The following is a 26,163-nucleotide window of genomic DNA, read 5'->3' on the forward strand; positions in this document are numbered from 1 at the left end:
CCTGGCCTGTTACAGTATTAATGTACCCCAGTGAATCCTATCTCCCAGTACCTATATCCCTGTGTAGTTTCCTTCTACAATGACTTCAGAACTGGTCATATGACCTGCTTTCATCAATGAGACATTAACAGATGAAACACAAACATAGGTATGAAAAGTTTTAGGTACTGGAGAGCTTGCTTTCTCTTTGACTGGAAACAAGCTGTCCTGCAAAAAAGTCCAGGGTCACCTGCTGAAAATATGTGGACTCAAGCCATAGCCAGCACCAACAGTCTGACATTGAGACAATGTGATTGAAACCATCTTAGACTCTGGCCCCAGAAGAGTCAGCCCTGAGATGCCTGCATAAATGACCCCAGAAAAGATCAAGAGAAAAAAAAATTGACCAGGTGAACCCAGCTCAAGTTGATGACCTACAGAACCATAAGAAGTAATGTGATTTAAAAAGTCTGATGTTTCAGGTCACTAAATTTTGGGGTTCTTTATTCTGGAGTAATACATAGATATAAATCTCAAAATAACTTCAAGGTATGAATTACTATACACTTGAAAAGTGAGGAAACAGAATCGTAAAATATATGAGTAACTTACTGGAGCTAGCTAAGTGACAAAACTACTGTTTGAATCCAGTTTGTCAGACTCCAGAACTTTTAACTATGCCCCTACAGTAGATAAGAGAAATGATCAAAACTGACAGATTAGCAATGAGGTCATTATACAGGGAAAAATGAATAACTTTGCGGTCTTTAAAAAGTGGAGAGAGCTGCATGAGAATTTGATTGCCTGATTTTGAAATAAAGTCACGTGACTATGCTTGGTACACTAAAGAGGTAATAGTGCCTAACAGAGTTAAGGGGGATCATTTGAAGACACTAGCATAGGGTGACACCCCCTCATCCTCCCCACCCCGCCAAAGCCACTAAGAAAGACATAATACCCTGCCTCTCACCTGACAGAAGGTGGTGTTCCTGAGATTCATAATTGAACTGGATCTCCATGGGCTGCAACTGGACACCTCAGGGTGCAAGTGGAGAATTACCATTTCCTCTGTAAGCTTTTCTTGTCCACATAAAGGTCTGGGACCTGGAGGCAACTGGGCACCATTGGGCTTGGAAGGGAATCATTGTGCTGACTACAGATGTAATCTCTGAGACTAGACCACCAGAAAAATCCTCAAGATAGAAGGAGAAAACAAAAAATCTCATTTGACTTCCAGTTGCTTTTCTCTCAGAATGTATTAGGCTTCCTCCTCATCATCGATGAACCAGGGATTAACCCACTTAAGACACACATTCCCATTCCAAGTCTAGAGATGTTCAAACAAAATTAGGGGTTAATGCTACCCAAAAAAGGTGTAACTGTAAAGATAACGCAGAGGGGGGAATTTTACAATGAATTCTAGTGGTTAACACTATGTTATTCGCTGCCCTTCCTATCCAAAAATGACACTACTGATCATTTTTCTTCCCCTTTTGCTTTTTCCAACACTCACAAATTCAGGTGGCTCTTTCCCAGTACGGTAGGCTGATTTGTGTGGATGCACCACGCTTGGTGACTCCACCCGCCCCACAGAGTTTCTGGCGTTCATTCGGTTGAACCCAAGGCCAGCAAGGGCTGACTGGGGACAAACCCAACACTAGGCCGTGAACCAATCGGCTCTCCGTGCCCAGGAGCGACCCCGGGGGCCTTCACTCTCCAAGGACTCGAGAAACCACGCACAGTTTCCTGGCGGCGCTGTAAGGCCGCTCGTTAGGCAAGATCATCCGGAATTCCTCTGCTATCCACGAGCCGACATCACCCGTACCTCGACTTGGTCACCGGACCGCTGTGAAGCCTCACACCCGGCGAACCCGCCATCGCTCTGTCAGCTCTAGGAATCTGGGAGGAGTGCTCAGCTCTATGGCGCGTCACTGCGCAGGCGCAGGGCGGCGACTGGGCATCGGGTGAGGGAGGGTTGCCGAGAATTAACCCCCGAAAACCCGCGAGCTGTCCCTAGCAGTGCCTTAGCTAGGGACCTGCTTGGCCAGCGACACATCCCTTGCTGCTCTGTCTGCCGGTTCTTGAGGTGAATGTCGGAATCCGTTATCTTTCGGGAAAGCTCTCTGGGGCAGGGTAGGTTTTCTTACTACATACAAGTTCTTAATTAGTTATCGTTTTTTAAATAACCGCCCCTCCCCCTGAAGCTTGTCTGACTCGTAGGTATGCTTTAATTCTAACTTTCTTCCTGTCCTCTCTGGTTTTTTACACCCCCAGAAGAGTGGCGCGCATCAGAATCACCTGGAGGCCTTGTTAAAATACTGACTTCTGCCCCACAACTCCGGACTTGCTGATTTAGTCGTGGGGGAGGGGGCGGTGGCAGCTCAGATTCTCAGGTGATCCTGAAGCTGTTGGTCCTGGGACCACATTTTGAGAACCAATGCGCAAGAAATAAGTGATGCTCAGTAATTAATCCCTGAATTAACGGAAAGTTGGATTTTTATCTACTTTGCAATCTAGAAAGGGTACGAGGTCTATTTAAGGTTTGCTTCCTAGAACAATTCTCATTGATCAGGGTGAGAAGGACCCGAAATGGAGGGTGCGGGGTAATCAGGGTAGGAAAGGATATTGCTGTGTTCATATAAATATCTTAGGAAATGAGAAGTTAGGATCTCATTTCTGGTTTGAGAGCAATGAGACGTGTGACTTGGATTAACCTGTCCGGTGGGGAAAGAAGAGATTTCAGAAAACAGTGGGTGGCTAAGTGGTAGCTGCTGCCTCAGCCCCCTCCAGACTTTAACAAATTCAGTTTCTTTAATAGATATGGTGCTATTCAGGTTATATATTTCTTCTAGGGTAAGCTTTAGTATTTTGTATCATTTAAAGAATCAGCCAATTTTGTATAAGTTGGCATAAAGTTGTTTATAATATTACTTTGTCCTTTTTGTATCTGTTGAATTTACAGTGATGTTACCTCTTTCATTCTTGCTCTTAGTAATTTGTATCTTCTCCCATTTGCCCTTGTCAGATAGGCCAGAGGTTTGTCATTTTTATCTTTACAGAGAACCAGCTTTCCATTTATTTAAAAATTGTCTTTCATTTTCTGGTCTATTAATTTCCACTCTGCCCCTTTTATTTCCTTTTTTCTCCTTGCTTTGGGTTTAATTTGCCTTTTTCTTTTTTTCTGGTTACTTTAAGTGGAAGTTGAGGTCTCTGATTTGTGATATTTCTTATTTTGTGTTATAGAACTTCGGTGCTATAAATTTTCCCCTAAGTACAGCCTTAGCAGCATCTCACAAATTCTGATGTGTTGTGTTTTTGTCTTCATTCAGTTCAGAATACTTTGAACTTGGATTTTTTCAGTTTCTAAATATTTGGGGGGGTTCTAGAGATTTTTCTGATATTTCTTTCTAATTTAATTTTATTGTGGTCAAAGAACATACTGTGTATGACTTGAATTCTTTAAAATCTATTGAGACTCATTAATGGCCCCAAACATGGTCTGTCTTCATAAATGTTCCATGCACATTTGAGAAGGATATATTAATATATTCTGCTGCCGTTGGGTCGACTATTTGATTATTGTTAGTTGATTAATGGTATTACTGAAGTTTACTATATGCTTTGCTGATTTTCTACTAATTTTAAAAGTAATTATTGAAAGATGAGTATTGAATTCTCTGTCAATAATTGTGGTTTTGTCTATTCTCCTTGTGATTCTATCAGTTTTAATTTTATGTATTTTGAAGCTCACAATTTGCATAAATGTTTAGAATTATTATTCCTTTTCCTTTTTCTCTTTGAGATGGAGTCTCTCACTCTGTTGCCCAGGCTGGAGTGTTGTTGATGGCAATGGTGGGCCATCTGGACCATCTGGAGTGGCCACTGCCAAGATGCTGGCTGCAGCCGGGAGGCTCTGCCCGTGCTGTGAGCTTCACAGAGCCAGAGGGAATGGGGTCAAGCAGGAGCCCAGCTCCTTCCAAGTTGGTGGGTGGGAGCTCCCCCGGGCATAGCTGCAACTGCCCAAGTGATGGCTGCTGGCTGAGCCTCCCTGTGTTCTTGGAGACCGGGAGCAGGCAGGAGCCCCACCCTCCCAGGTCCAACTGCAGCCACCCGAGTCCTTGCTACAGACCATGTTCTTGGAGGCTGGGAGCAGGCAGGAGCCCCGCCTGCATCCCCCCACCTCCTTTGTGCAGCTGTAGCCACCCAACTTGTGGCTGTGGACCAACCTGGATATCTCTGCACGCTATGGGCCTGGGAAGGCACCCCCACCTCAGCAGGCTTAGAGGTATCTGCTTCTGCTGCCTGGCCTCGCCCTGCTCATGGTGACTGCTCCCATCTAGGAGCAAGGTTGGGGCTGAGCCAGGGTGCTGTTGCAGCCCAGCCAGTTGTGCGCATACTTGAGGCAGTACTGACAGGCCATTCCCCTGCTGCCTCAGCCCCCTCCAGACTTTGGGTGCTGACAAACATAGGAGGGAGGCCGAGGGCAGTTTGGCATTGGCCTGCAGGTGCTTCTTCCCACAAACAGCCTGGGCACCATAGAAAGCAGTAGGAGGCGACATGCTCTGGGGCAGAAAGGGGCAAGTCCCCAGGGAAGGCCTGAAGCCTAATGACCAGGCCACCAGTCCCCCTGACTGGAGAGGGAACTGGTGGTGCTTTTTCTTGGATCTGCCCATGGACCAATCAGCATGCACTTCTTCCTCTCTGAGGCCAGTAAAAGTCCCTGGACTCAGCCAGACTTGGGGAGAAGACCTGCCAGCAGAGGGGAGCTACCTACTCCAGGGCCTCTTTTCTGCTGAGAGCTGCAGAGACAACAGGAGGACCAACCTGCAGAGAGGAGCTACCCACTTCAGGGCCTCCTCTTTGCTGAGAGCTGCGGAGATGATGGGACAAGCTGCCAGCAGAGTGGAGCTACCCACTCCAGGGCCTTCTTTCTGCTGAGAGCTGCAGAGACAACAGGATGTCTTGCCTGCAGAAAGGAGCTGCCCACTCCAGGGTCTCCTCTGAGCTATCCTGTTGCTCAGTAAAGCTCTTCCTTCTCAGTAAAGCTCCTCTTCACTTTGCTCAGCCTCCACTTGTCTGCCTACCTCATTCTTTCTGGATGCAGGACAAAAACTTGAGACCTGCTGAATAGTGGGGCTGAAAGAGCTATAACACAAACAGGGCTGAAACATGCCCCTTGCTCACCACATTGCAGGCAAAGAGGAGAGAAGAGCTGTGGCCCTTTGGGGAGCCCAGACCAGGAAGCTCCTGAGCCAGAACTGTGACTCCCTTTGGGGCCCTGCACTTCCTGGAGTCTCCAAGCTTCTGGGCACCACTGCGGTGTACTTAGTCCAGTCACAGCCTCACAGTGAGCCAGGTCCCATAGTAGCACCTGGAGCTGCCCACCCTGCTGCAGCCAGCGTGCCTGACTGTGTGCAGTGGCCAGACCCTACACTCTCTTTCTCACACACCCCTTGCTACTCCACAGCTGGCTCGCCTTTGGCAGGGGTGAGATCCAGGCTGGTAGCATTAGCCAAGCGCAACCTGAGTGGGCAGAACAATCCCAGTGGGCCCAAGCAAAACTCAGGCAAAGGTACCACTGGCCACAGGGGTTTCTGACCAGAAATGCAACACCCAAAGTATCCTGTGACACAGTGGCATGATCTCACTGCAACCTCCACCCCATGGGTTCAAGCTATTCTTGTGCCTCAGCTTCCAGTGTAGCTGGGGCTACAGGTGCGTGCCACCACATCTAGCTAATTTTTGTATTTGTTTTTTTAGTAGAGATGGGGTCTCACCATGTTGGCCAGGCTGGTCTCAAACTCCTGACTTCAGGTGATCTGCCTGCCTCGGCCTTCCAAAGTGCTGGGATTACAGGTGTGACCAACCATGCCCAGCCTGTTATGCCTCTTGATTGACTCCTTTTTCATGATGAAATTACCTTCTTTATCCCTGATAGTCAGTGTTCAACCAGAAACACACAACAAGTAATTAAATATATGTACATGTATATATGGATTCGTTAAAGAGAATTGGCTTGCACAATTATGAGAGCTGGTTAGGCAGTCTTATAATGCTGTTGTGTCTGATGCTGGAATTTGATGTTGGCAGAGTAGTCAGAAAGGAAGATGGAAGTAAAATGGAAGAAGTCAGGGTCAGCCTGGAAGTCACAAGTACAAACTTGAACCTCATGAAAATGGACTGAAATCCATGTTAGTTCTTGTTGCCTTTGAGCTTGATGGTGAGGGTATCCTTCAGAAGCTGGGACTGTTTGTCATAAAAACACATACATAGGCCAGGAGTTGGAGAAGCTGAAGGAGGATCTAGAGGATGGTAGAGTAGTTGCAGGCCAAGCTGCAACAAAATGAGTCAGTTAAGTGAGTCGCCAGTCAGCAACAACATATGTGAATTACAAATGGCTACTATTTCCTTTCCACATTACACATCTCCCAAAAATTGCCTTTTTGGCCCACCCAAACTGTAAACATAAAATAATCCTAGGAAAACTAGTGCACTCTAGGCAAGATGACACATTATAAAAGCATCATGGTCTGCCCCTTGTCAACTTAGTACCATACATGTTTCTTTGAGCCATGCTTTAATTCTCCAAATTATGATGATAATGAAGTTGTGCTTCCACGTTACATAACACTACTATCACATAACTATTAACATGTTAACCATTTCCCAAAAGAGGAAAATAGTCTTTTTTTGGCCCATGAATGGCATTCATTGTGCTCCTAGCTGATAACACTCCTTCTTTCATGTCCTGTAACTTAAATACTGACATATATAGTTAACTATTACCACATATTGTGTTAGATGATAAGAAGATGAGAGAAGGAAGAAACATAAATTTCGAGTAGTTTCCAAAAGAAGCTGGGTGTATATCATTGCCCCCCAGAATGTTCTTCTTGAATTCAACTAGACTTTTAGACCTTCAAGACTACTGCAGATCACCCTTGGCATCAGATTCACTTAGAAGGATAGGACAGAAACCACAACTGACCAGCAGGCAGCACCTACTCCTCTTCTGTGGAAGTGGTACTCACAGTGTTTTACATAAGCATCCAGGCTTTTTTTTTTTTTTTTTTTTTTGGCCTTCCCATTCCCAGTTGATGACAGCTCAGATGCAAGGAGATGAGACTTACACTGGGCAGCTGTGGCATGCATCTGGATTAGAAACTTCCACAGGAGCTAATATGTCTTATAACAACTCCATGGACATAGCTTCTAGAATTTCTACAAGAGACATGCCAATTACACGAGTCAGTATACTCAGGGAGGCCCAAAGTTATAGTATCCATTATAGTCAGTATTTATAGTTCATTTATAATTCTTTTGGTAACCAGGAATCATTTTTACCATAAACAGTATTGTTGGGTAACATAATTGACATATGAATAAGTTTTCAATAAAACAGAATGAGAAAATTAACCAAAAGTTAATTCTCATATACAAAGGTAAAGTGTTTTGTTAACCTTTTGCCCAAAAGTGATGATATGGATGTAGATTTTCTGGGTGTTTGACCAAGGAAGCCAAACCATTCTTTCTGATTATGTTAGATTTGTAGCTTTATGGAGTCTTGCCAGAGATGTTGCTTTCTGTGTGTGAGTTTGATGAGCTAACTTGGAGTTTGTTTGCTGGACTGGCCAAAACAAATCTAGAGCCAACGATGGTCCGTAAGTAAATGGAAATGAAGGGTTTCCAGAGAGATTAGGAGTGATAATACAGGCATGGGGAGTGATATAAATTTTCAAGAATGAAACTGATAGGCCACCACCAATATTCTACCTGAATTCTATTTCTCATTTCACTTGGGGGAAACTAGGTCAAACAAACATATGTATTAACATATGTCTAACTTAGGTATACGTTCTAGAGCAGTGGTTCTCAATCTTTTTGAGACAGTAAATTTATTTTAAAAAGGATGAAAACTGCAAACTTCTTCCTCAGAGAAATGAACATAAAGACCTACATGTGGACTTTTGCTTATCATGTATTGTATTGGAAATTAATTTTCTTTGATAGTTAGACTATGCAACAATTTTCACAAGGAAGGGATTTCAGTTTAAAAATCAATTTCCAGTTCTGGAAAAAAAAAGGAAGTCAAAATTGTGAAGCCACATTAAAAATTAACTTGCCTTTTGCTCATATTAACAAGTAGACTGCTGCTGAAATAAATATTAACAAGTATTAACATGTTTGTTGTGAATAAGATCTTTAAATTATGGGTAATAAGACATCTTTCACATGTCAGTGTGCGTGTCTGGTTCACACTGACTTCCTGAAAATCAGAACCAGTGCTGAAAACTCTGATTCAGAAAAGAAAATAATGGCCAGTATAATCACAGTTCCCAAGGTTCACTTTGACAGAAGTGACTGGCCTTGTGTCAAGAAATACTATAATTCCCCAAGATCTTTAAAGTTCAGTTCAGGTCAGATAATTCCCTTTGTTTTTAATCAGTGAGGTCATTGGCCTCACCTTGAAAAATCTTTATCTGTTAAGTAACTGAAAGGCATGTCATGGTGTTTTGTGTGTATGTGTGTGTTTTCTTTCTTTTTCTTCAATAAGTGTTGCTTGCCTTCTATGTCTGTCTCTCCACCTGTCTCTCTCTCTCTCTCTTTTTATAAATGGTGGTTACCTTCTCTGTCCCTCTCTATTTTTTTTTTTTTTTTTTTTGAGACAAGGTATCACTGTGTTACCCAGGCTGGAGTGCAGTGGTGTGATCACAGCTCACTGCAGCCTCAACCTCCTAGGCTTAAGTGATCCTCCTACCTCAACCTCCTAAGTGTCTGGGAATATAGGTGCATGCCACCATGACTGGCTAATTTTTCTACTTTTTTGTAGAGACAGAGTCTCACTATGTTGCCCAGGGTGGTCTTGAACTCCTGGGCTCAATCAGTCTACCCACCTCAGCCTCCCAAAGTGCTGGGATTACAGGCATGAGCCACTGCTTCTGGCCCACAGTGGTTTAAATAAATCTTGGTTTATACTTATCACATTGTTGTGGATTGAATTGTATCCCCCTAAAAGATAGGTTCAAGCCCTAACCTCCATTACCTGTGAATGTAACTTTACTTGAAAATAGGGTCTGCTGTAGGCTGAATGTTATGTCCCCCAAAAATTCATATATTAAATTGTAACTCCTTATGTGATAGTATTTGGACGTGGGCCTATGGGAGGTAATTAGGTTATAAGGGCAGAGCCTTTATGATGCTAGGGATACATTCTGATAAATGCATCATTAGGTGCTTTCATCTTTGTGTGAACATCATAGAGTATACATACACAAACCTAGATACACAAGCCTACTGTATTAGTTTGTTCTCATGCTGCTAATAAAGATATACCCAAGACTGGGTAATTTATAAAGGAAAGAGGTTTAATTGGCTCACAGTTCAGCATGGCTGGGGAGGCTTCGAGAAACTTACAATCATGGCAGAAGGGGAAGCAAACATGTCCTTCTTCACATGGTGGTAAGAAGGAGAAGTGCCAAGCAAAAGGGGAAAAGCCCCTTATAAAACCATAAATCTCGTGAGAACTCACTGTCATAAGAACAACATGGAGGTAGCTGCCTCTATGATTCAATTACCTCCCACTGGGTCCCTCCCATGACACATGGGGATTGTGGGACCTGAAATTCAAGATGAGATTTGGGTGGGGACGCAGCCAAATCATATCATTTTGCCCCTGGCCCTTCCCAAATCTCATGTCCTCACATTTCAAAACATGATCATGCCTTTCCAACAGTCCCCCAAAGTCTTAGCTCATTCCAGCATTAACCCAAAAGTCCAAATCCAAAGTCTGAAACAAAGCAAATCCCTTCTGCCTGTGAGCCTGTAAAATCAAAAGCAAGTTACTTACTTCCTGGATATGATGGGGATACAGGCACTGAGTAAATACACCTATTCCAAATGGGAAAAATTGGCCAAAACAAAGTGGGTACAGGCCCTGTGCAAGTCTGAAATCCATCAGGGCAGTCAAATCTTTTTTTTTTTTTTTTTTTTTTTTTGAGACGGAGTCTCGCTCTGTCACCCCGGCTGGAGTGCAGTGGCCGGATCTCAGCTCACTGCAAGCTCCGCCTCCCGGGTTCCCGCCATTCTCCTGCCTCAGCCTCCCGAGTAGCTGGGACTACAGGCGCCCGCCACCTCGCCCGGCTAGTTTTTTGTATTTTTTAGTAGAGACGGGGTTTCACCGTATTAGCCAGGATGGTCTCGATCTCCTGACCTCGTGATCCACCCGTCTCGGCCTCCCAAAGTGCTGGGATTACAGGCTTGAGCCACCGCGCCCGGCAGGGCAGTCAAATCTTAAAGCTCTGAAATGATCTCCTTTGACTTCATGTCTCACATCCAAGGCACACTGATGCAAGAGGTAGGCTCGCATGGCCTTGGGCAGCTCTGCCTCTATGGCTTTGCAGGGTACAGCACTCCTCCTGGCTGCTTTCACAGGCTGGCATTGAGTGTCTGCAGCTTTTCCAGGTGCATGGTGCAAGCCTTCAGTGGATCTAACATTCTGGGGTCTGGAGGGCAGGGGCCCTCTTCTCACAGCTCCACTAGGCAGTTCCTCGTTGGAGACTCTGTGTGGGGACTCCAACCCCACATTTCCCTTCCACACTGCTCTAGCAGAGATTCTCCATGAGGGCTCTGACCCTGCAGCAAACTTTTGCTTCAACACCCAGGCATTTCATACATCCTCTGAAATCTAGGCAGAGGTTCCTAAACCTCAATTCTTAACTTCTGTGTGTCCACAGGCTCAACACCACGTGGAAGCTGCCAAGACTTGGGGCTTGCACTCCCTGAACCCACAGCCCGAGCTGTACATTGGCCCCTTTCAGCCTTGGCTGGAGCAGCTAGGACGCAGGGCAACAAGTCCCTAGGCTGCACACAGCAGGGGAGCCCTGGGCCCCACCCACAAAATCATTTTTTCCTACTAGGCCCCAAGGCCTGTGATGGGAGGAGCTGCTGTGAAGGTCTCTGACATGCCCTGGAGACAGAAAACTGACTAAAGAAGAAGTAGAAAATGTGAATAGATGTATAATAAAGAGATTGAGTTAGTAATTTAAAAAAAAAAAAGACACACAAGGAAAAGCCCTATGCTAATTAAGATGATAGGAGAGAATGGGTGCAAGGGCTTTACTGGTGAATTCTACCAAACATTTAAAGAAGAATTAATACCAGTTCTTTACAAACTCTCCCCTGCCCCAAAACAAGAGGAAGGAACATCTTCCTCTCATTTCATGAGGCCAGTATTACTTTGATACCCAAATCAGTCAAATACATCACAAGAAACATAAACTACAGACCATTATCTCTTATTCTCAACAAAATACTAGTAAACTGAATTTGGTAACATATAAAAAAGATTTTCTACCACAATCAAGTGGAATTTATCCCAGGGATCCATCTGAGCATCAGTTTAAAAATCAACCAAATCCATATCAACAGAATAAAGGACAAAATATGCAGAAAAAGCATTTGACAAAATCCAACACCTCTTCATAAAAAACAAACTTTGAAGAGAACCAGCATGAGAAGAAAATGGGATATCTGGAAATGGAGAATGTCAGTATAGACCAACTTCAACAAGTCAGTTATGAATAAAAGAAAGTAAGAAATAGGATAATAGTGGAGTTTAGGGATGGTTTATTTGCTTGGTTGGTGGCTTGATTATTTTTAAGATAGGAAAGATATGTAATGTGTAAATGTGTAAAAGATAGGAAGAATCCAGGAGAGAGAGTAGATAACACAGGAAGAGAATGAACTGTTGATGCCATATGATTGATGGGGAAGGAGATGGGATCCAAGGTACAAGTGGAAGAATAAGTGTTTAGATATGAGTGGCCCTTCTCCTATGCTAATTAAGATGATAGGAGAGAATGAGTGCAAGCTCAGGTAGGTTAGTGGGAAACTGAGGATGTTCCAATTCATTGGGAAGAAGGAGGTTATATCATCATTTAAGAATGAGGGGTGAGGAGAATAATGCTTGAGAAGATGGCTTGAAATAAACTTTGTGCAAAGGTGAGCTTATTAGAAAAACCTAAGATTGGTAAGCAATACTGAGTGACTTGTAGTGTTCATGCATTCTTAATCATTCTTATGATGCTAACTTTATAGATGAATGGAATAGCCTATAGCCATCTCCATCATAACACTATATGTGGGATCAAAGATGAATAATGTAGGTGAATGAGCTGGCATGAAAACCAGTGTGGATAAGAAGGACAATTCAGTAAGTGATTAATGGATAATTATTCATCTAGAAATAGTTATTATAGATCTCTGCCTCATAACTGCACACAAAGCAAATAGCAAGTATATTAAATACATGGAAGAAAAGCAAACCTTTTGTAAAATTTGTAGAAGAAAATATGTGAAAGTATATTTATGACTTCAGAGTAGGGAAATAAATCTTTAAAAAAGATAATAAAGCCCGATATATGTAAAAAGGAAAGTTCAGTCGGACTACATTAAAATAAAAAACTTATTATTCTTCAAAAGATACTATCTTTTAGGGGAAAATTAAAGTCACAGAACTCAGCTTCCACTATTGGTAGAGTGAGTAATGTGGATCACACTTCCCTTAAGGACAACCAGTAAATCCATAAAAAATATGAAAATCAGCTGAAAGGCATTAGAACTGTCAAGGTAGTACAGAATACTAGAACAAGATCTAAGAAATGATCTAAGTCCAGTGAGGTGAACCAAAGCATCTAGTGGGCTTTCACTTTCAGATTATTTGCTTATCTGGAAGAGGCAGCTGAGGGTACTGAATGGCATTTTTGATACCTCACAGGACTAGAGAGTAGAAAGTTGGAATCCGAGACTAAGGGTTGGGACCTTGGTACTTGGAATTATACCGAAAAGCAACTATATTCTAGGAATAAAGGTGAACTTCTAGTAAACCAGCCCTTCCACAGACTGTAGCCCAACCGCAAGTCATCTGGTTGACCCAGAAAAATCTCAGTCCCTAAAACTGGTTTGTGATGACCTACAATTACTGGAGCTCCCAGATATATGGCAGAGGCAAACAATGATTCTTTCTAGGAGTACCTTCGGCCGGGCACAGTGGCTCACCCCTGTAATCCCAGCACTTTGGGAGGCTGAGGCGGACAGATATCGAGACCATCCTGGCTAACATGGTGAAACCCCATCTCTACAAAAAAAAAAAAAAAAAAAAAAAGCCGGGAATGGTGGCAGGTGCTTGTAGTCCCAGCTACTCAGGAGGCTGAAGCAGGAGAATGGTGGGAGGCAGACCTTGCAGTGAGCCAAGATCGCGCCACTGCACTCCAGCCTGAGCAACAAAGCGGGACTCCATCTCAAAAAATAATATAAAATAAAGAAGAGGAGCAACTTCAAATTATTTCCACGTCAGTTTTTCATGGAAATTCCTGATAAAAGATAACCTGGCAAACGAGATAAGAACAACCAGCAGAAACTATTGATGATAGAAGTAGAATCACTGGAGTTTCTTATGTTAGGATAGTTAGATTTGGCTAAAATACTGTTTGGGGACATAAAAGACAAGATTGAGAAGAATTTGACAGAAAACCAGAAGCTATTTTTAGAATGACTTATTAGACTTTAATTCCTGATTTCATTAAGCTACAATTATAAAAACAGTGTGATACTGGCATAAGAATAGACATACAGACAAATGAAATAGAGCACTCAGAAGTAAACCCTCACACATATGGTCAATTGATTTTTAACAAGGGTTCTAAGACCATTCAATGGTGGAAATGGTGGCCTTTTCATGAAATGATACTGGGAAAACTGGATACATACAATGGAATGAAGTTGGGTTCTTGCCTTACACCATATACAGAAATTAAAAATGGATTAAAGGTACTCTTATAGTAGCATTATTCAAAATAGCCAAAAGGTCAAAACCACCCAAGTGTCCATTAACAGATGAATGGATAAATAAAACGTGGTATATACATGCAATGGTATATTATTCAGCCCTAAAAAGAAAGACAAATCTGACATATACTACAACATGGATAAACCTGGAGACATTAAGTAAAATAAGCCAGTCACAAAAAGGCAAATATTGTATGATCCCACTTATTTGAGGTACTTAAGAGTAATCAGATTTATAGAGACAGAAAGTAGAATGGTGGTTGCCAGGGGCTCGGGAGAGGCAGAAATGGGGAATCACTGTTTAATTGGTATGGAGTTTCAGTTTGGGAAGATGAAAAAGTTCTGGAGATGGATGTTTGTGAAGGTTGTACAACATTGTGAATGCACTTAATGCCACTGAAGTTGATATGGTTTGGCTCCGTGTCTCCACCCAGATCTCATCTTGAATTGTACTCCCATAATTCCCATGTGTTGTGGGAGGGAACCGGTGAGAGACAATTAAATCATGGGGGTAGTTTCCCCCATACTGTTCTGGTGGAAGTGAATAAGTCTCATGAGATCTGATGGTTTGATAAGGGGAAACACATTTTGCTTGGCTGTCATTCTCCCTCTTGCTGTTGTCATGTGAGACATGCCTTTCACCTTCCACCATGTTTGTGGACCTCCCCAGCTACATGGAACTGTAAGTCCAGTTAAATCTCTTTCTTTTGTAAATTGCCCAGTCTCGGGTATATCTTTATCAGCAGCGTGAAAATGGACGAATACAGAAGTGTACACTTAAAAATGGTTAAAATGGTAAATTTAATGGCATGTGTGTGTTACCATAAAAATCTTTCTAAAATGGGCGGGGCGTGGTGACTCACGCCTGTAATCCCAGCACTTTGGGAGGCCGAGGCAGGTGGATCATTTGAGGTCAGGAGTTCGAGACCAGCATGGCTAACATGGTGAAAGCCCATCTCTACTAAAAATATAAACAATCATTCAGGTGGTAGTGGCCTGCGCCTGTAATCCCAGCGAGACTGAGACTGGAGAATTGCTTGAGCCTAGGAGGCAGAGGTTGCAGTGAACTGAGATCACGCCACTCCACTCCAGTCTAGGCAAGAGAGTGAGACCCTATCTCAAAAAATAAATAAAATAAAACAAAATAATGGATATGAACTTGAACCAAAAAGAAATTCTGAATTAAAAAATTCAATTACAGAAATTGAGAACTCGAGGGATATGTTTAAAAGTACATTATCACTGAAGAAAGAATTAGTGATCTGGAAAATAGGTGGTAAAATATGCAAATGAGAAACAAAAATGAAAAAGAGCAGATAAGAGATACAGAGGATATGGTGTGTAAGTGTAACAGGTTACTGAAGCCCCACAGCAAAGAAGGGCAGACAAGGTATCTGTTCCCTTGTTCCCCTATTCCTGCCTTCTTTTTATTAAGATATTTTAAAATTCAATTTATCTATTATTGCAAAGATAGATAGTACAGAGACATCCCATATACCTTCACACTCATTTCTCTTTATTAACATCTTTCATTGATATGACATATTTGTCAAAATTAGTTGACCAAAATTGATACTTCATTATCTAAAGCCCATGCATTATTCAGATGTTAATACATTTTTTAAAAGAAGATAAATAAATGATAGAGAAATGTTTATTATTGATGAAGTCGCTAATTTTCTTAGGTATATATCACTCTCCCCTCCCCACCCCACAGTGTTAGCAAATATTGGTGTTCATCTGTTCATTAAAAATGGGGAAATTGAGTACTTACATTAAAAAGTGTGTTGCTAGATCCTTTTAGGGAATGAACAAATTAAGTATGTTCTGTATATAAACCTTATGGGCTTTTTACATAGAAGACAATTTTACAGTCTTTTTTTGGGGGGGGGAGGGGCACTCATTATTTTATCTGCTTCATTAGAAACTGCTAATGTTTACTTTGTTCATTTCACTCATTGGGTTCTTTTTAACCAGTATAGGCTAGCTTCACTGTCCAGTATGGAACCACTAATCCCATGTGACAATTTAAATGTAAATTAATTAAAATTCAATGAAATGAAAATTTTACTTCCTCAGTTCCTATCAGCCATCTATCAAGTGAGCAAGTATATGTAAACCTACTCCCAGAGGTTGAGAGAGCTGAGCTGACAAATGCAGTTTCCCAGAAGGAAACATTTGGTAGGGACAAAGGGACTGAAGATGGTGGATCCCCATACCTGCCCTGTGGGAATTATTCTTTCTATAGCAAGCTTTTTTTTTTTTTTGGTAAAACATGTGCAGCTGGTCATGTCTGAGACCCTCTTGCAAAACTCTGACCAGTGGGAAAATTAGATCAGGATCTTTACGAGAGGGTTTCTATGCTACAGATATTGTTTCTTTATGAGGGGTTATCTATGTTATAGGCATTGTTTCTTGACCTTGCTGGGGGAATGCCTTGGTATGCAAGAGTCAAACACTGGTTATTATTATGTTTCACTTCAAGATGGCATTACTCTTGTCATGCAACAGGCTGCTTTCCTACACATAGCCATGTATGGCTAATGGCTTCCATATTGGATGGTAGATACAGAACATAACTTGAAGTCGTCTCTTCCAGTCATTGGCCGTTGTAACATTCTTCAAAATCTGGCTCAATTGCACCACCTTTGTGGTCTGAATCATCTGACAGAAACATCTTCAACTTCTCCTTTCTCTCTTGCAGTATTTCTGTCCTCACTCACCCTCCACTTTCCTCCTATTCAGGAACAAATCACTTCCTTCTTTTCTGAAACAAACAACTTCACCAGCCTATCTGGTCTCATTCCCTCCCCATCAGCGGTATCTCTTTTCTTCCATCTTCAATTTCTAGTGCCTACTAAACTTTACCTTTTCTTTTCTAGAAATTAGCTCTCCACTACCCTTGAAAAAAAGAATACTTTAAATTCGGTTGCTTAGTTCAACCAATATCCTTTTTCCTTTCTTGCAGTATCACAATTCTCAAAAGAGATTATTGTCTGTTTTCAGTCTTACCAACTCTTCTGAACCACTGGAAAGGAGAGTCCACAGGTAACATCTCTCTCTCTTGCCCTCCTGTCATTCCCCCTAATTCCACCATCAGCTTAGTTCTCACCCTCTTTCGGCTCTCTGCAGCATCTGCTAGTCACCTGTTCCCTCTCCTGAAACACTGCTGCTTTTATGATGTTTGAACCATCTGGGCGCTCTGTAAGTAGCTCCTCTTCTCGAACTCCTTTTCCTTCCCCATTCCAAAACGTTAGTATTTCACAATCCCGTTTATTTTCCAAAAGACCTCCCTTGGAGGCGATGTCATGCCTTGCCCTATTTTCAATCATATTTTCACAGATTATTACATTTTGCTCAATTCATGTGTCACCTGTATTCTTTCATCTCTTTCGCCCATTAATCCACTCTACACGGTACAGACACCGCCCTGAACACCGTTCTAGCCATGTTATATGTGAATAGCCTGCACTGATGATTCAATGCATTGCTAACACGTGAACCTGGTATTTGACACTCTCCACAACCTAACTCACTCTAACCAGCCCCTTGGCCTAGTTTCTGGCCAGCCAATATGTTGGGCCAATTCCGAGCTTGCCCTGAACCCCGCCCCGCTGTGCCTCGGCTCCTGCCGCTTCCTACGCGGGAAACCCGTGGCGCTCCTCCTCCTGTGTCAGCATCCAGCACGCGGCCATGCGCAGCTCGAGGGCAGAGTCCACGACGAAATTCCTACAAGCTTCTCCTGCCCCGCACCCCACCCGGACCCCTCCGCAGCACCTGGCGTCCTCGGCATTCCTGGGCAGGACCCGTCCCCGCCCCAGCCCTCCCGCAGCTCCTAGGACTCTCGTCTTCGCAGTCAGCATGTCTGCGGTGAGCGTGATCAGCTCCTCTTCCTCTCAGAATATAGAGATCATGGGTTCTCGGTGTTTATTTTCTCGATGGTATTTTCTCGATGGTATACCAGCCTGCGACAGAACGAGGAAAAATATGTTTGGATGTATACGTATATTTTTACATATTAAAAAAATATATCGAATATATAATTATATTTAATATGTATCTTATGCTCCCCACCCTTTCAGCAGCGCGTCAACCGTTCGGATTCTGCGATGCCCCCGCCAGGTCTGAGCCGGACCCGCGCCCCTACCCGCGAGACCCGATCCGCGCCCGCCACAGAGCTGCGGTCCTCCGGGCTCCTAGAGGGGCGTCCCCCGCCCCTACTTCCGGCGCGCGTGCGGCAGGGCATTGCCCTCCCTCCCGGGGGTGGGTGCCTCCTTGCCGCCGGTAGAGCTAAGGGTGAGTGGGGCGGTTTAGCAGGGCGGTCCTGGCTGCTTCCCAAAACCGCCCCTATCCCGCATCAGGCCTCCGCGCCGCCTATCTTCGACCCCTCGGCCACAGGCCGGGCCTCGGCTGTGTCTGGGGTCCTGCCCGCCGCTCCGTAGGTCAATCCCGCCATCCGTTTCCACTTGCCCGCTCAGCCACCCGCCTTTTCGGTCAGCTGACGCCTCAGGCGCTTACCCAGCGTGTCCTGTGTCGGGTTGCAGCCTCAGGAGTCTGACACGCGCCAGTGGGCTCCTTCCTGCCACTTCTCACGCAGCGCTTTTGAGACGGGCCTCGGCCTGCCTCTTGACTCCCCGAGTCTGGGTTAGATCCTTTCTCAGTCACTCTCGGAACACCTTCTGCATTCCCCTTTGTAATTTTTGTCACAATTAAATTAGGTAATGCTTTCTGTTTAACGTCTGCCTCTCTCTACTGTTTTTAAGTTCTGTAATGGCAAAGACGCTGTCTTGTTCGTAACTTTTTGGTCAGCACCTGGCACAAATACCTGCACAAATAGGCACTCAAATATCAAATGTGAGAAAAACAAAGGCCCTCTTCTGAAGGGCTCTTTGATTTGGTGGGGAGTCCAGATGTAAAAAGGCATTTTAGCAGAGTAGGCGTCTAAGTAAGGACTCTGGAGTCAGATTATTTGGTTTCTAAACAGTCCAGACTACATCACTTATAAGCTACATGACCTGGAACAAATTACATAACGTCTCTCGTCTTCAATTGAACGGTTGAACTTACACCATAGAGTGCTCTGAAGATGAAATAAGACACTTAAAGCTGGTAGACAGGGCCTGACTCTGTAATGAAGCCTCAGCGTTTTCTATTACAATTAAGCAAACAGATACATTATAGTATCTGTTACATTATAATGCAGATACATTATAATAGCAGTGATGCTGCTACAGTCAGGATTGTCCAAAAGTACCCTGGAGTTTCCATCTGGGTTGCTTGGGCTAGCATTGGGGACTGACTTTCTCCCAAAGGGAAGGGCTGTACCTAAGCTCACGTTGGCTAGAAGGTTTTTGTTTTTACTTTTTAAAAAACTGGTCAGAAGAATGTGATCGGATTTACAATCTGTAAAGATCACTGTGGTTACAATGTAGCATACAGACTGATGGGGACTGAGTGAATGTGGGGAGCCAGTTGATGAGTTCTTGTGCAGTGTGACAGGATAGTTGCTGGGATGAAGATGGTTGCAAGATGGGGAAGAGCAGATTCTTGAAGAAAAAGTAAAATCAACAGGATTTAAAGGAAGGAAGGAGGTGGGGGAAAGGACAATGTTAGGAATGCTTCCACGTTTCTGGCTATGCAGCCAAATGGATGTTCCTGCTTCTTGAGAGGAACCCCTGGCAGAGGAGTAGGTTTAGGGTGGGAAGAATCACGAGTTGGTTATGCATGTGCTGAGTTTGAGGTCCTTTTGAGAAATTCAAGAGTAGTTATGGTGGGAGTGAAGAACCGTGGGTAATAGGTCAGGAGTTCAGATAGGAGGTCTAGACTGGATGGTAACCGAAGGTTAGAATGAGGTGGCCTAGGAGGAAAGTAGAGAGTGACAATAGAGGACTTAGGGCTCACCTGATGGACTGATGTAGTGGAGGCTGGACCTGTGAAGGAGATGGGGAAGGAGCAGACGTCAAGTCTTTATGACCAAGATCTCCCTCAGCCACATACCCATGGAGGACTAGTTGGTGAGGCATAATATTTACAATAAAATTGAATAATATAACATATATTGAATTTAAAAGGCAAAGTACATAACATAGACTAATGGTCACTAACTGAAGAACATACATTACTGTGACGTAGCTCTTGAGAAATGCTATGTCCACATCCATGCACAGACCTGACAATGCATTGGTTGTCACAAAATTTCATTAAAAACTTTTATTTTCCTATTACCCTGCTCAGAGTAAGATATGAAATTTTAAAAATGTCTATTGTCACATAATAAGAACTAAATGTGTGTAGTTTTTTTTTTTTTTAATAGGGATGGGGTCTCACTCTGTCAGGCTGGAGTTCAGTAAAGCGATCATGCTTACTGTAGCCTCGACCTCCCAGTCTCAAGTAGTCCTCCCAACTCAGCCTCCTGAGTAGCTGGGACCACAGGTGAATGCCACTACACCTGGCTAATTTTTAAATGTTTTGTGGGGATGGGATCTTACTATGTTGCCCAGGCTGGTCTCAAACTTCTGAACTCAAGTGATTCTCCTGCCTTTGGCTTCCCAAAATGCTGGGATTACAGGCATAAGCCACTGCGCTTGGTCTCTAGTATTTTACACTAAAAAATTAAGAGGAGAAATATCCCCAGGTTTCTTGCGTTTAGATGTGTATGAAAAATCTATTAATATCTGGCAAAGCACAGCTTAGGAGATGCTGCTTTGTAGGCATCTCAGACCTGACTTTCTTAATGAATACCTCAGCAAATAGCACCATCATCCTTTAGTCACAAGAGCCAGCCACAAACTTGAGTCTTTGACCCCTCTCTCTTCCAAACCCTTATACAGTGTGTCAAGTCCTGTCAAATCTCCCATCTTTTTGTCTTTTGCCTCCCGTGGCTCAGTCTCTCACTGTCTGTCTCCTGAATGGTTGCAACAAACACCTTCCCATGTCTTCTCCACACCACTCTCTGGGTGAGCACAGAGACCTTCCAGCCATCACTGTGGCCATGCGGATCAAATGCAAACTCTGTAGTACAACCTCTCAGACCTCCTCTTTCACCATTCATTAACTATACCCCAGGGTCTGGCGCAGGGCCCTGACCCATGGAGATTCTGACTCAGGAAGTCTGCTTTGAGGTTCATGATTCATGGCTGATTTTGAGCAGCAGTCAGAAGTGACAACCATTAGTCTGGTCTCCCCAAACTACCTTCAGTTTCCTCAGTGGGCCACATTCTCTCATACCTGTTTTCTCTTTGCCTGAGTGACCTTCCTCTCCATCTCACTCAGCTCACTCAAACTCTGGGAGATGTCTCCTCCAGGCATCTCTTTCTAGGTCTTCCCATCCCTCTCTCCTTGGTCTTGGTCAGTCATCTTTCCCTTTTGCTACCTTGCCTACTTCGCTCCGTCCTTGGATTTATCACTGTGTTTACCTGTTGTTTTCCCATAATAAACTAAGAGTCCTTTGGTACAGATCTTTTAATTCTGAGACTGCTCTTTAGTACACTATCTAGCACACAGTAAATGCTGAAGTATTTGTTGAAATAATACATTTTTCTTTGTACTGTTTCAGAACCTTGTGACTTAAAAGTCAAGAATAATTTTTCCTTGTTTCTACATTCGCCTTGCCCATTCTCCATGATCCCTTCCTAACATTTTTGCCATCATTTATCATTTAGTGTTAACCAAGATTGTCCTGGGCATCAACCCATTCTGTAATAAAAAGAAGTAAAAAGAGCAAGTACTGTAGAGTTGAGCAACCTGGGTTCATGTCTTGATTTTGCTATTTACCAGTTTGTAGTCTTGGACAAAACTTGGCTTTTAAAAACCTTGGTTTCCTCATTTGTAAAATTGAGGTGATAATACCTCATGGTGTTATCAAGCTCCAGTAAAATAGTATTTGTAAACTGCTTGGCCCATAGTAGGTGTTTATTGAGTGTGAGTTCCCTTCTTTTGGGATGCCCCATAGCATAATAGAAAGAGCTAAAAACTTTGGTTGCAGAGCCCACTTCTGCTGCTCACTGGCTGGCTGTCTTTGGTCAACTTATGACTCAGTAGCCTCGTTAGGAAAATCGGCATAATTTTGATTGTCCTTATAGAGTTGTTAGGGAAAGCATATAAAATTTATGTTAAGTATCCAGCTAGTGCTTAATAAAATGGTGGTTATTTCTGAGATGTAACCATATACTGTAGTGTTTTTCTTGCTTTCTATAATCTACAAGCACTATTTTATTATCCCTAATGTTGTTCCTAATAGTATTAGTAAAGGCCAAATTGATTTTGGCCATACTAACATTTTTCTTTCATATCCTGAAAAAATCCTGAGTCATCTCTAAATGTATCATTTATGTGGAAGTGCCCTGTTAATCAGTTTTCTTTATAGCACTATGCTCCCTGGCAACTGGGCTTCAAAAACCTGTGTTTATATTCCAAGTACCTATTTTCCCTGTGTAACGTGACCATTGTCTACCCTCAGGAGCATCCTGAGGAGCTGGAATTCAGAAGGAATCTCTCGGACGCAAATCTCCATCTCCTCCCTGCCTCACCTGGGCAGCCTTTTCAGACTCTCTCTGCCCAGAATGTCAGGAAAGGCCACAGTCTTGGCCTACCATGCTCCAGAAGAACAGGAAGGACTTCTAATTGTCAAGGTTGAAGAAGAAAATTATGTTTTGGGCCAGGACTTTGGCCTTGAGGGAAACCCCTGGACCCAAGAGGTATTCCGGCAGAAGTTCAGGCAGTTTAGTTACTCTGACTCCACTGGCCCTCGAGAGGCTCTGAGCCGGCTGCGAGAGCTTTGCTGTCAGTGGTTGAGGCCGGAGGTGCACTCCAAGGAGCAGATCCTGGAGCTGCTGGTGTTGGAGCAGTTCCTGGCCATCCTTCCTGAGGAGCTGCAAGCTTGGGTGCGAGAGCATCGGCCAGAGAATGGAGAGGAAGCTGTAATCATGCTGGAGGAGCTGGGAAAAGAACTGGAGGAGCCAAGGCAACAGGTAAGAAGTAGACATTTTTGTTTGTTTGTTTGATCTATTGTAAGTTAATGGGGAAGCCCTAATTATGACTGGGGCATTGACTCGGCTCTCAGAGAATTATACAGTTTCTTTCTTTTGGGTTATTAATTATTCACTCATTGGGTTCCAGTCACTAGGGCTCTTAAGTCCTGTTTTTTTCTCTCTAATCATTTGAATGCGTTTTTGATTCTTCCTGTCCTGCACTGTTGATCTAGGAGTTTTCTGCTTGTGTATGCTCAGAATGATAGTGCTGGTACTTGATTACTCCTAGGACACAACTCATGACCAAGAAATGTTCTGGCAGGAAGTGACATCCACAGGAGCAGTGAAGTCTCTGAATAGCCCGGTGCAGCCCTTAGAGAACCAGTGCAAGAGTGAGACTCAGGAGTCCCAGGCTTTCCCGGAGAGAGGTGAGAAGCCCCAGTCCATTTGGGGTTGATGATGGAGGTGAGAGCTATCTGTGGCACGGTTCATTTTCTTAATGACAGCCACTTGTGGCTATCACTAAGTATTGTGGAAAGCCTTCTTTGCCTAGAAATATTCTTCCTTAGGCTCTGCCTAGAATCTGAAATTCCAGTATCATTTATAACTTTGGGTTAAGAATTAAAGTCTTTAGTAAAATTATCTAATACCCAAAATTATTTTTTTTCTTTTTCTTTTTCTTTTTTTTTTTTTTAAGATGGGATCTCACTCTGTCACCCAGGCTAGAGTGCAGTGGTGCAACCACAGCTCACTGCAGCAGCCTTGAACCCCTGGGTTCAAGTGATCCTCCTGCCTCAGCCTCCAGTGTAGCTACGACTACAGTTGTACACCACCATGCCTGGCTAAATATCCATAATATTCAAAGCTCAATATTCTGTTATTTAATTTTGGTTTCATTGGCAAGACAGTCCCTAAGATGGAGATGAATACTTTATCAGTAATAGAAACCACATAATTACTTGAACAGGGAGAGTTTAATATTAAGAATTGTTAACTACTAAGTGTTATAACAAAAAGTCAAACTCAAAAGAATACAGGAATAACAGATATAGAGTGTCTCTAGGGCTGAGGCAGAACATCCAAGGTAAGAACAAATCTGCAGGCAGGTGCCACAACTTCCCCCTTCCTGCTGGGTCTGAGATCCAGGCTGGAGAGGGCACAGCCACAGCCCACTGAATGGAGATGCTACTGCAGTGCTGAGCTAGCGGAACTCACTGAGGAGCCACACTCTGCAGTGGTAGAAACTCCCCATGGGGAGCTGACCTGGTACAGAACTTGCTAGGAAGCTACCCATAGGGATGGGGCCTTTGGAACTCACTGGGGTGTGCACTGCTGGGTGTCCCCTGTGCTACAGAAACAAACACAAAGAACATGCCAGAACCAGGAAGAAAAGCCCTTTCTTCCAGTTCCTCTGCAACCCCCTCTATTGATAAAGCTCACATCATGCCAGCTGGCAAATATTCCAGTATCACAGACAGGGCAATGAAGGGTAGATTTGAAACTGAGGCAATAAATTGATAGCTGTCACAGATGCCAGGGATTAGAACTGAAAGGACTTTGATTATGTTATTGGCAAAATCATCCTTATGGGCAGCAGATATATCAGGCATACCAGCTTGTTCTCATTAATCTTTTGTTACATCTGACTACCCTTCTGATTTCATCTTCACCAAGCAATCTTATTAATCCCATGAAGCTTAGCTGTAATAAGAAAATGCATTTGTTCAGTCTGGTCCATGTGATGGTTACATTACTCATTAATTCTCATTCTGTTTTTATTACTGAGTTTCACGGGCTTAGTTAATGAGAGTCTACCCCAAGAGATAAATCTATTTTTTGTATGATGATATAATTAGGTATATGAGGACATAAGCCCAAGGGCCAGACACTGGACCTCAGCAGTTCACCAAAGGAATCCATACCATCCATCCATTGAATTCTTCTGGGAAACTCCCTCCCAACCTTCCCCAGGCATCATACCCTGATACTACCATTAGCCAAGCAGGCCCTCTTAAGTATCTTCTGCACCAAGCAGGTGCTACGTTAAAACGGGTTTTGAAAATTCATCGCAAGGAAATCAAGCTGTCTCTGTTTGCAGATGACATGATCCTATGTCTAGAAAACCCTATCATCTCAGCCCCAAAGCTTCTTAAACCAAGAAGCAATTGCAGCAGAGTCTCAGGATACAAAATTAATGTGCAAAAATCACAAGCATTCTTATATACAGATATTCCTGTATCTCTATGTCTGTACTGCACACCTGTACAACAGTAGACAACCAGAGAGCCAAATCATGATTAACTCCCATTCACAACTGCTACAAAGAGAATAAAATACCTAGGAATACAGCTAACAAGGGAAGTGAAGGGCCTCTTCAAGAAGAACTACAGACTGCTGCTCAAGGAAATCAGAGAGGACACAAATGGAGAAACATTCCATGCTCATGGATGGGAAGAATCAATATCATGAAAATGGCCATACTGCCCAAAGTTATTTATAGATTCAGTGCTATTCCCATTAAACTACCATTGACATTCTTCATAGAATTAGAAAAAAAAAAAATACTTTAAAATTCATATGGAACAAAGAAAAAAAAAAGAGCCCTTATAGCCAAGACAATCCTAAGCAAAAAGAACAAAACTGGAGGCATCATGCCACCTGCCTTCAATCTGTACTACAAGGCTACTATAACCCAAACAGCATGGTACTGGTACAAAAACAGACACATAGACCAATGGAACAGAATAGAGGTCTGAGAAATAAGACAGCACATCTACAACCATTTGATATTTGACAAACCTGACAAAAACAAGCAATGGGGAGAGGATTACCTATTTGATAAATGGTGCTGGGAAAACTGGCTAGCCATATGCAGAAAATTGAAACTGGATCCCTCCTTTACACCTTATAGAAAAATTAACATGGACTAAAGACTTAAACGTAAAACCCAAAACTATAAAATCCCTAGAAAAAAATCTAGGCAATACTATTCAGGACATAGGCATGGGCAAAGATTTCATGATGAAAGTGTCAAAAGCAATTGCAACAGAAGCAAAAATTGACAAGTGGGATGTAATTATACTAAAGAGCTTCTGCACAGCAAAAGAAACTATTATCAAAGTGAAGAGACAACCTATGAATGGGAGAAAATTTTTGCAATCTGTCCATCTGACAAAGGTCTAATATCCAGAATCTATAAGAAACTTAAACAAATTTACAAGAAAAAACCCCATTAAAAAGTGGGCAAAGGACATGAACAGAGACCTCAAAAGAAGACATTTATACACCAAAAAATATAAAAAATAGCTCAACATCACTGATCATTAGAGAAATGCAGATCAAGACCACAATGAGAAACAATCTCACATCA

At 43.0% G+C, this 26,163-nt stretch overlaps 2 protein-coding genes and 1 long non-coding RNA gene across 22 annotated transcripts in view; 1 reads left to right on the forward strand and 2 right to left on the reverse strand.

Annotated features, from left to right (window-relative positions):
* Positions 1–1,872, reverse strand: part of LOC101926696 (uncharacterized) — a 67,959-nt gene extending 66,087 nt beyond the window's left edge. For 8 of the 13 annotated variants that reach the window (XR_012427181.1, XR_012427179.1, XR_012427177.1 and 5 more), the window contains exon 1: positions 950–1,872. Coding sequence is in view for 4 of the 13 variants with exons in the window: in XM_045377640.3 (XP_045233575.2) it covers positions 950–998 (49 nt within the window). In the remaining 9 variants the exon portion in view is untranslated. The remainder of the gene's footprint in view (positions 1–949) is intronic. The other 5 variants (XR_012427185.1, XM_045377640.3, XM_065534304.2 and 2 more) reach the window with 4 other exon arrangements.
* Positions 1,873–1,973: 101 nt separating this feature from the next.
* Positions 1,974–26,163, forward strand: part of ZSCAN30 (zinc finger and SCAN domain containing 30) — a 33,657-nt gene continuing 9,467 nt past the window's right edge. Inside the window, exons 1-5 of one of the 8 annotated variants that reach the window (XM_065534308.1) lie at positions 1,974–2,112; positions 16,831–16,872; positions 16,957–17,694; positions 22,283–22,793; positions 23,083–23,221. In XM_065534308.1, the coding sequence (XP_065390380.1) occupies positions 17,399–17,694; positions 22,283–22,793; positions 23,083–23,221 (946 nt within the window). In that variant the 5' untranslated portion in view covers positions 1,974–2,112; positions 16,831–16,872; positions 16,957–17,398. Of the gene's footprint in view, positions 2,113–16,830; positions 17,695–22,282; positions 22,794–23,082; positions 23,222–26,163 lie in introns of all 8 variants that reach the window. The other 7 variants (XM_065534309.1, XM_065534306.1, XM_065534307.1 and 4 more) reach the window with 7 other exon arrangements.
* Positions 15,320–18,308, reverse strand: LOC135968311 (uncharacterized). The gene is made up of 2 exons (XR_010582980.2): positions 17,899–18,308; positions 15,320–17,789 (listed from the first exon to the last, which is right to left on the reverse strand). It is a non-coding gene; the product is annotated as an uncharacterized lncRNA (long non-coding RNA).

The sequence above is a fragment of the Macaca fascicularis genome, chromosome 18 (assembly GCF_037993035.2).
Source record: "Macaca fascicularis isolate 582-1 chromosome 18, T2T-MFA8v1.1".
Taxonomy (NCBI): domain Eukaryota; kingdom Metazoa; phylum Chordata; class Mammalia; order Primates; family Cercopithecidae; genus Macaca; species Macaca fascicularis.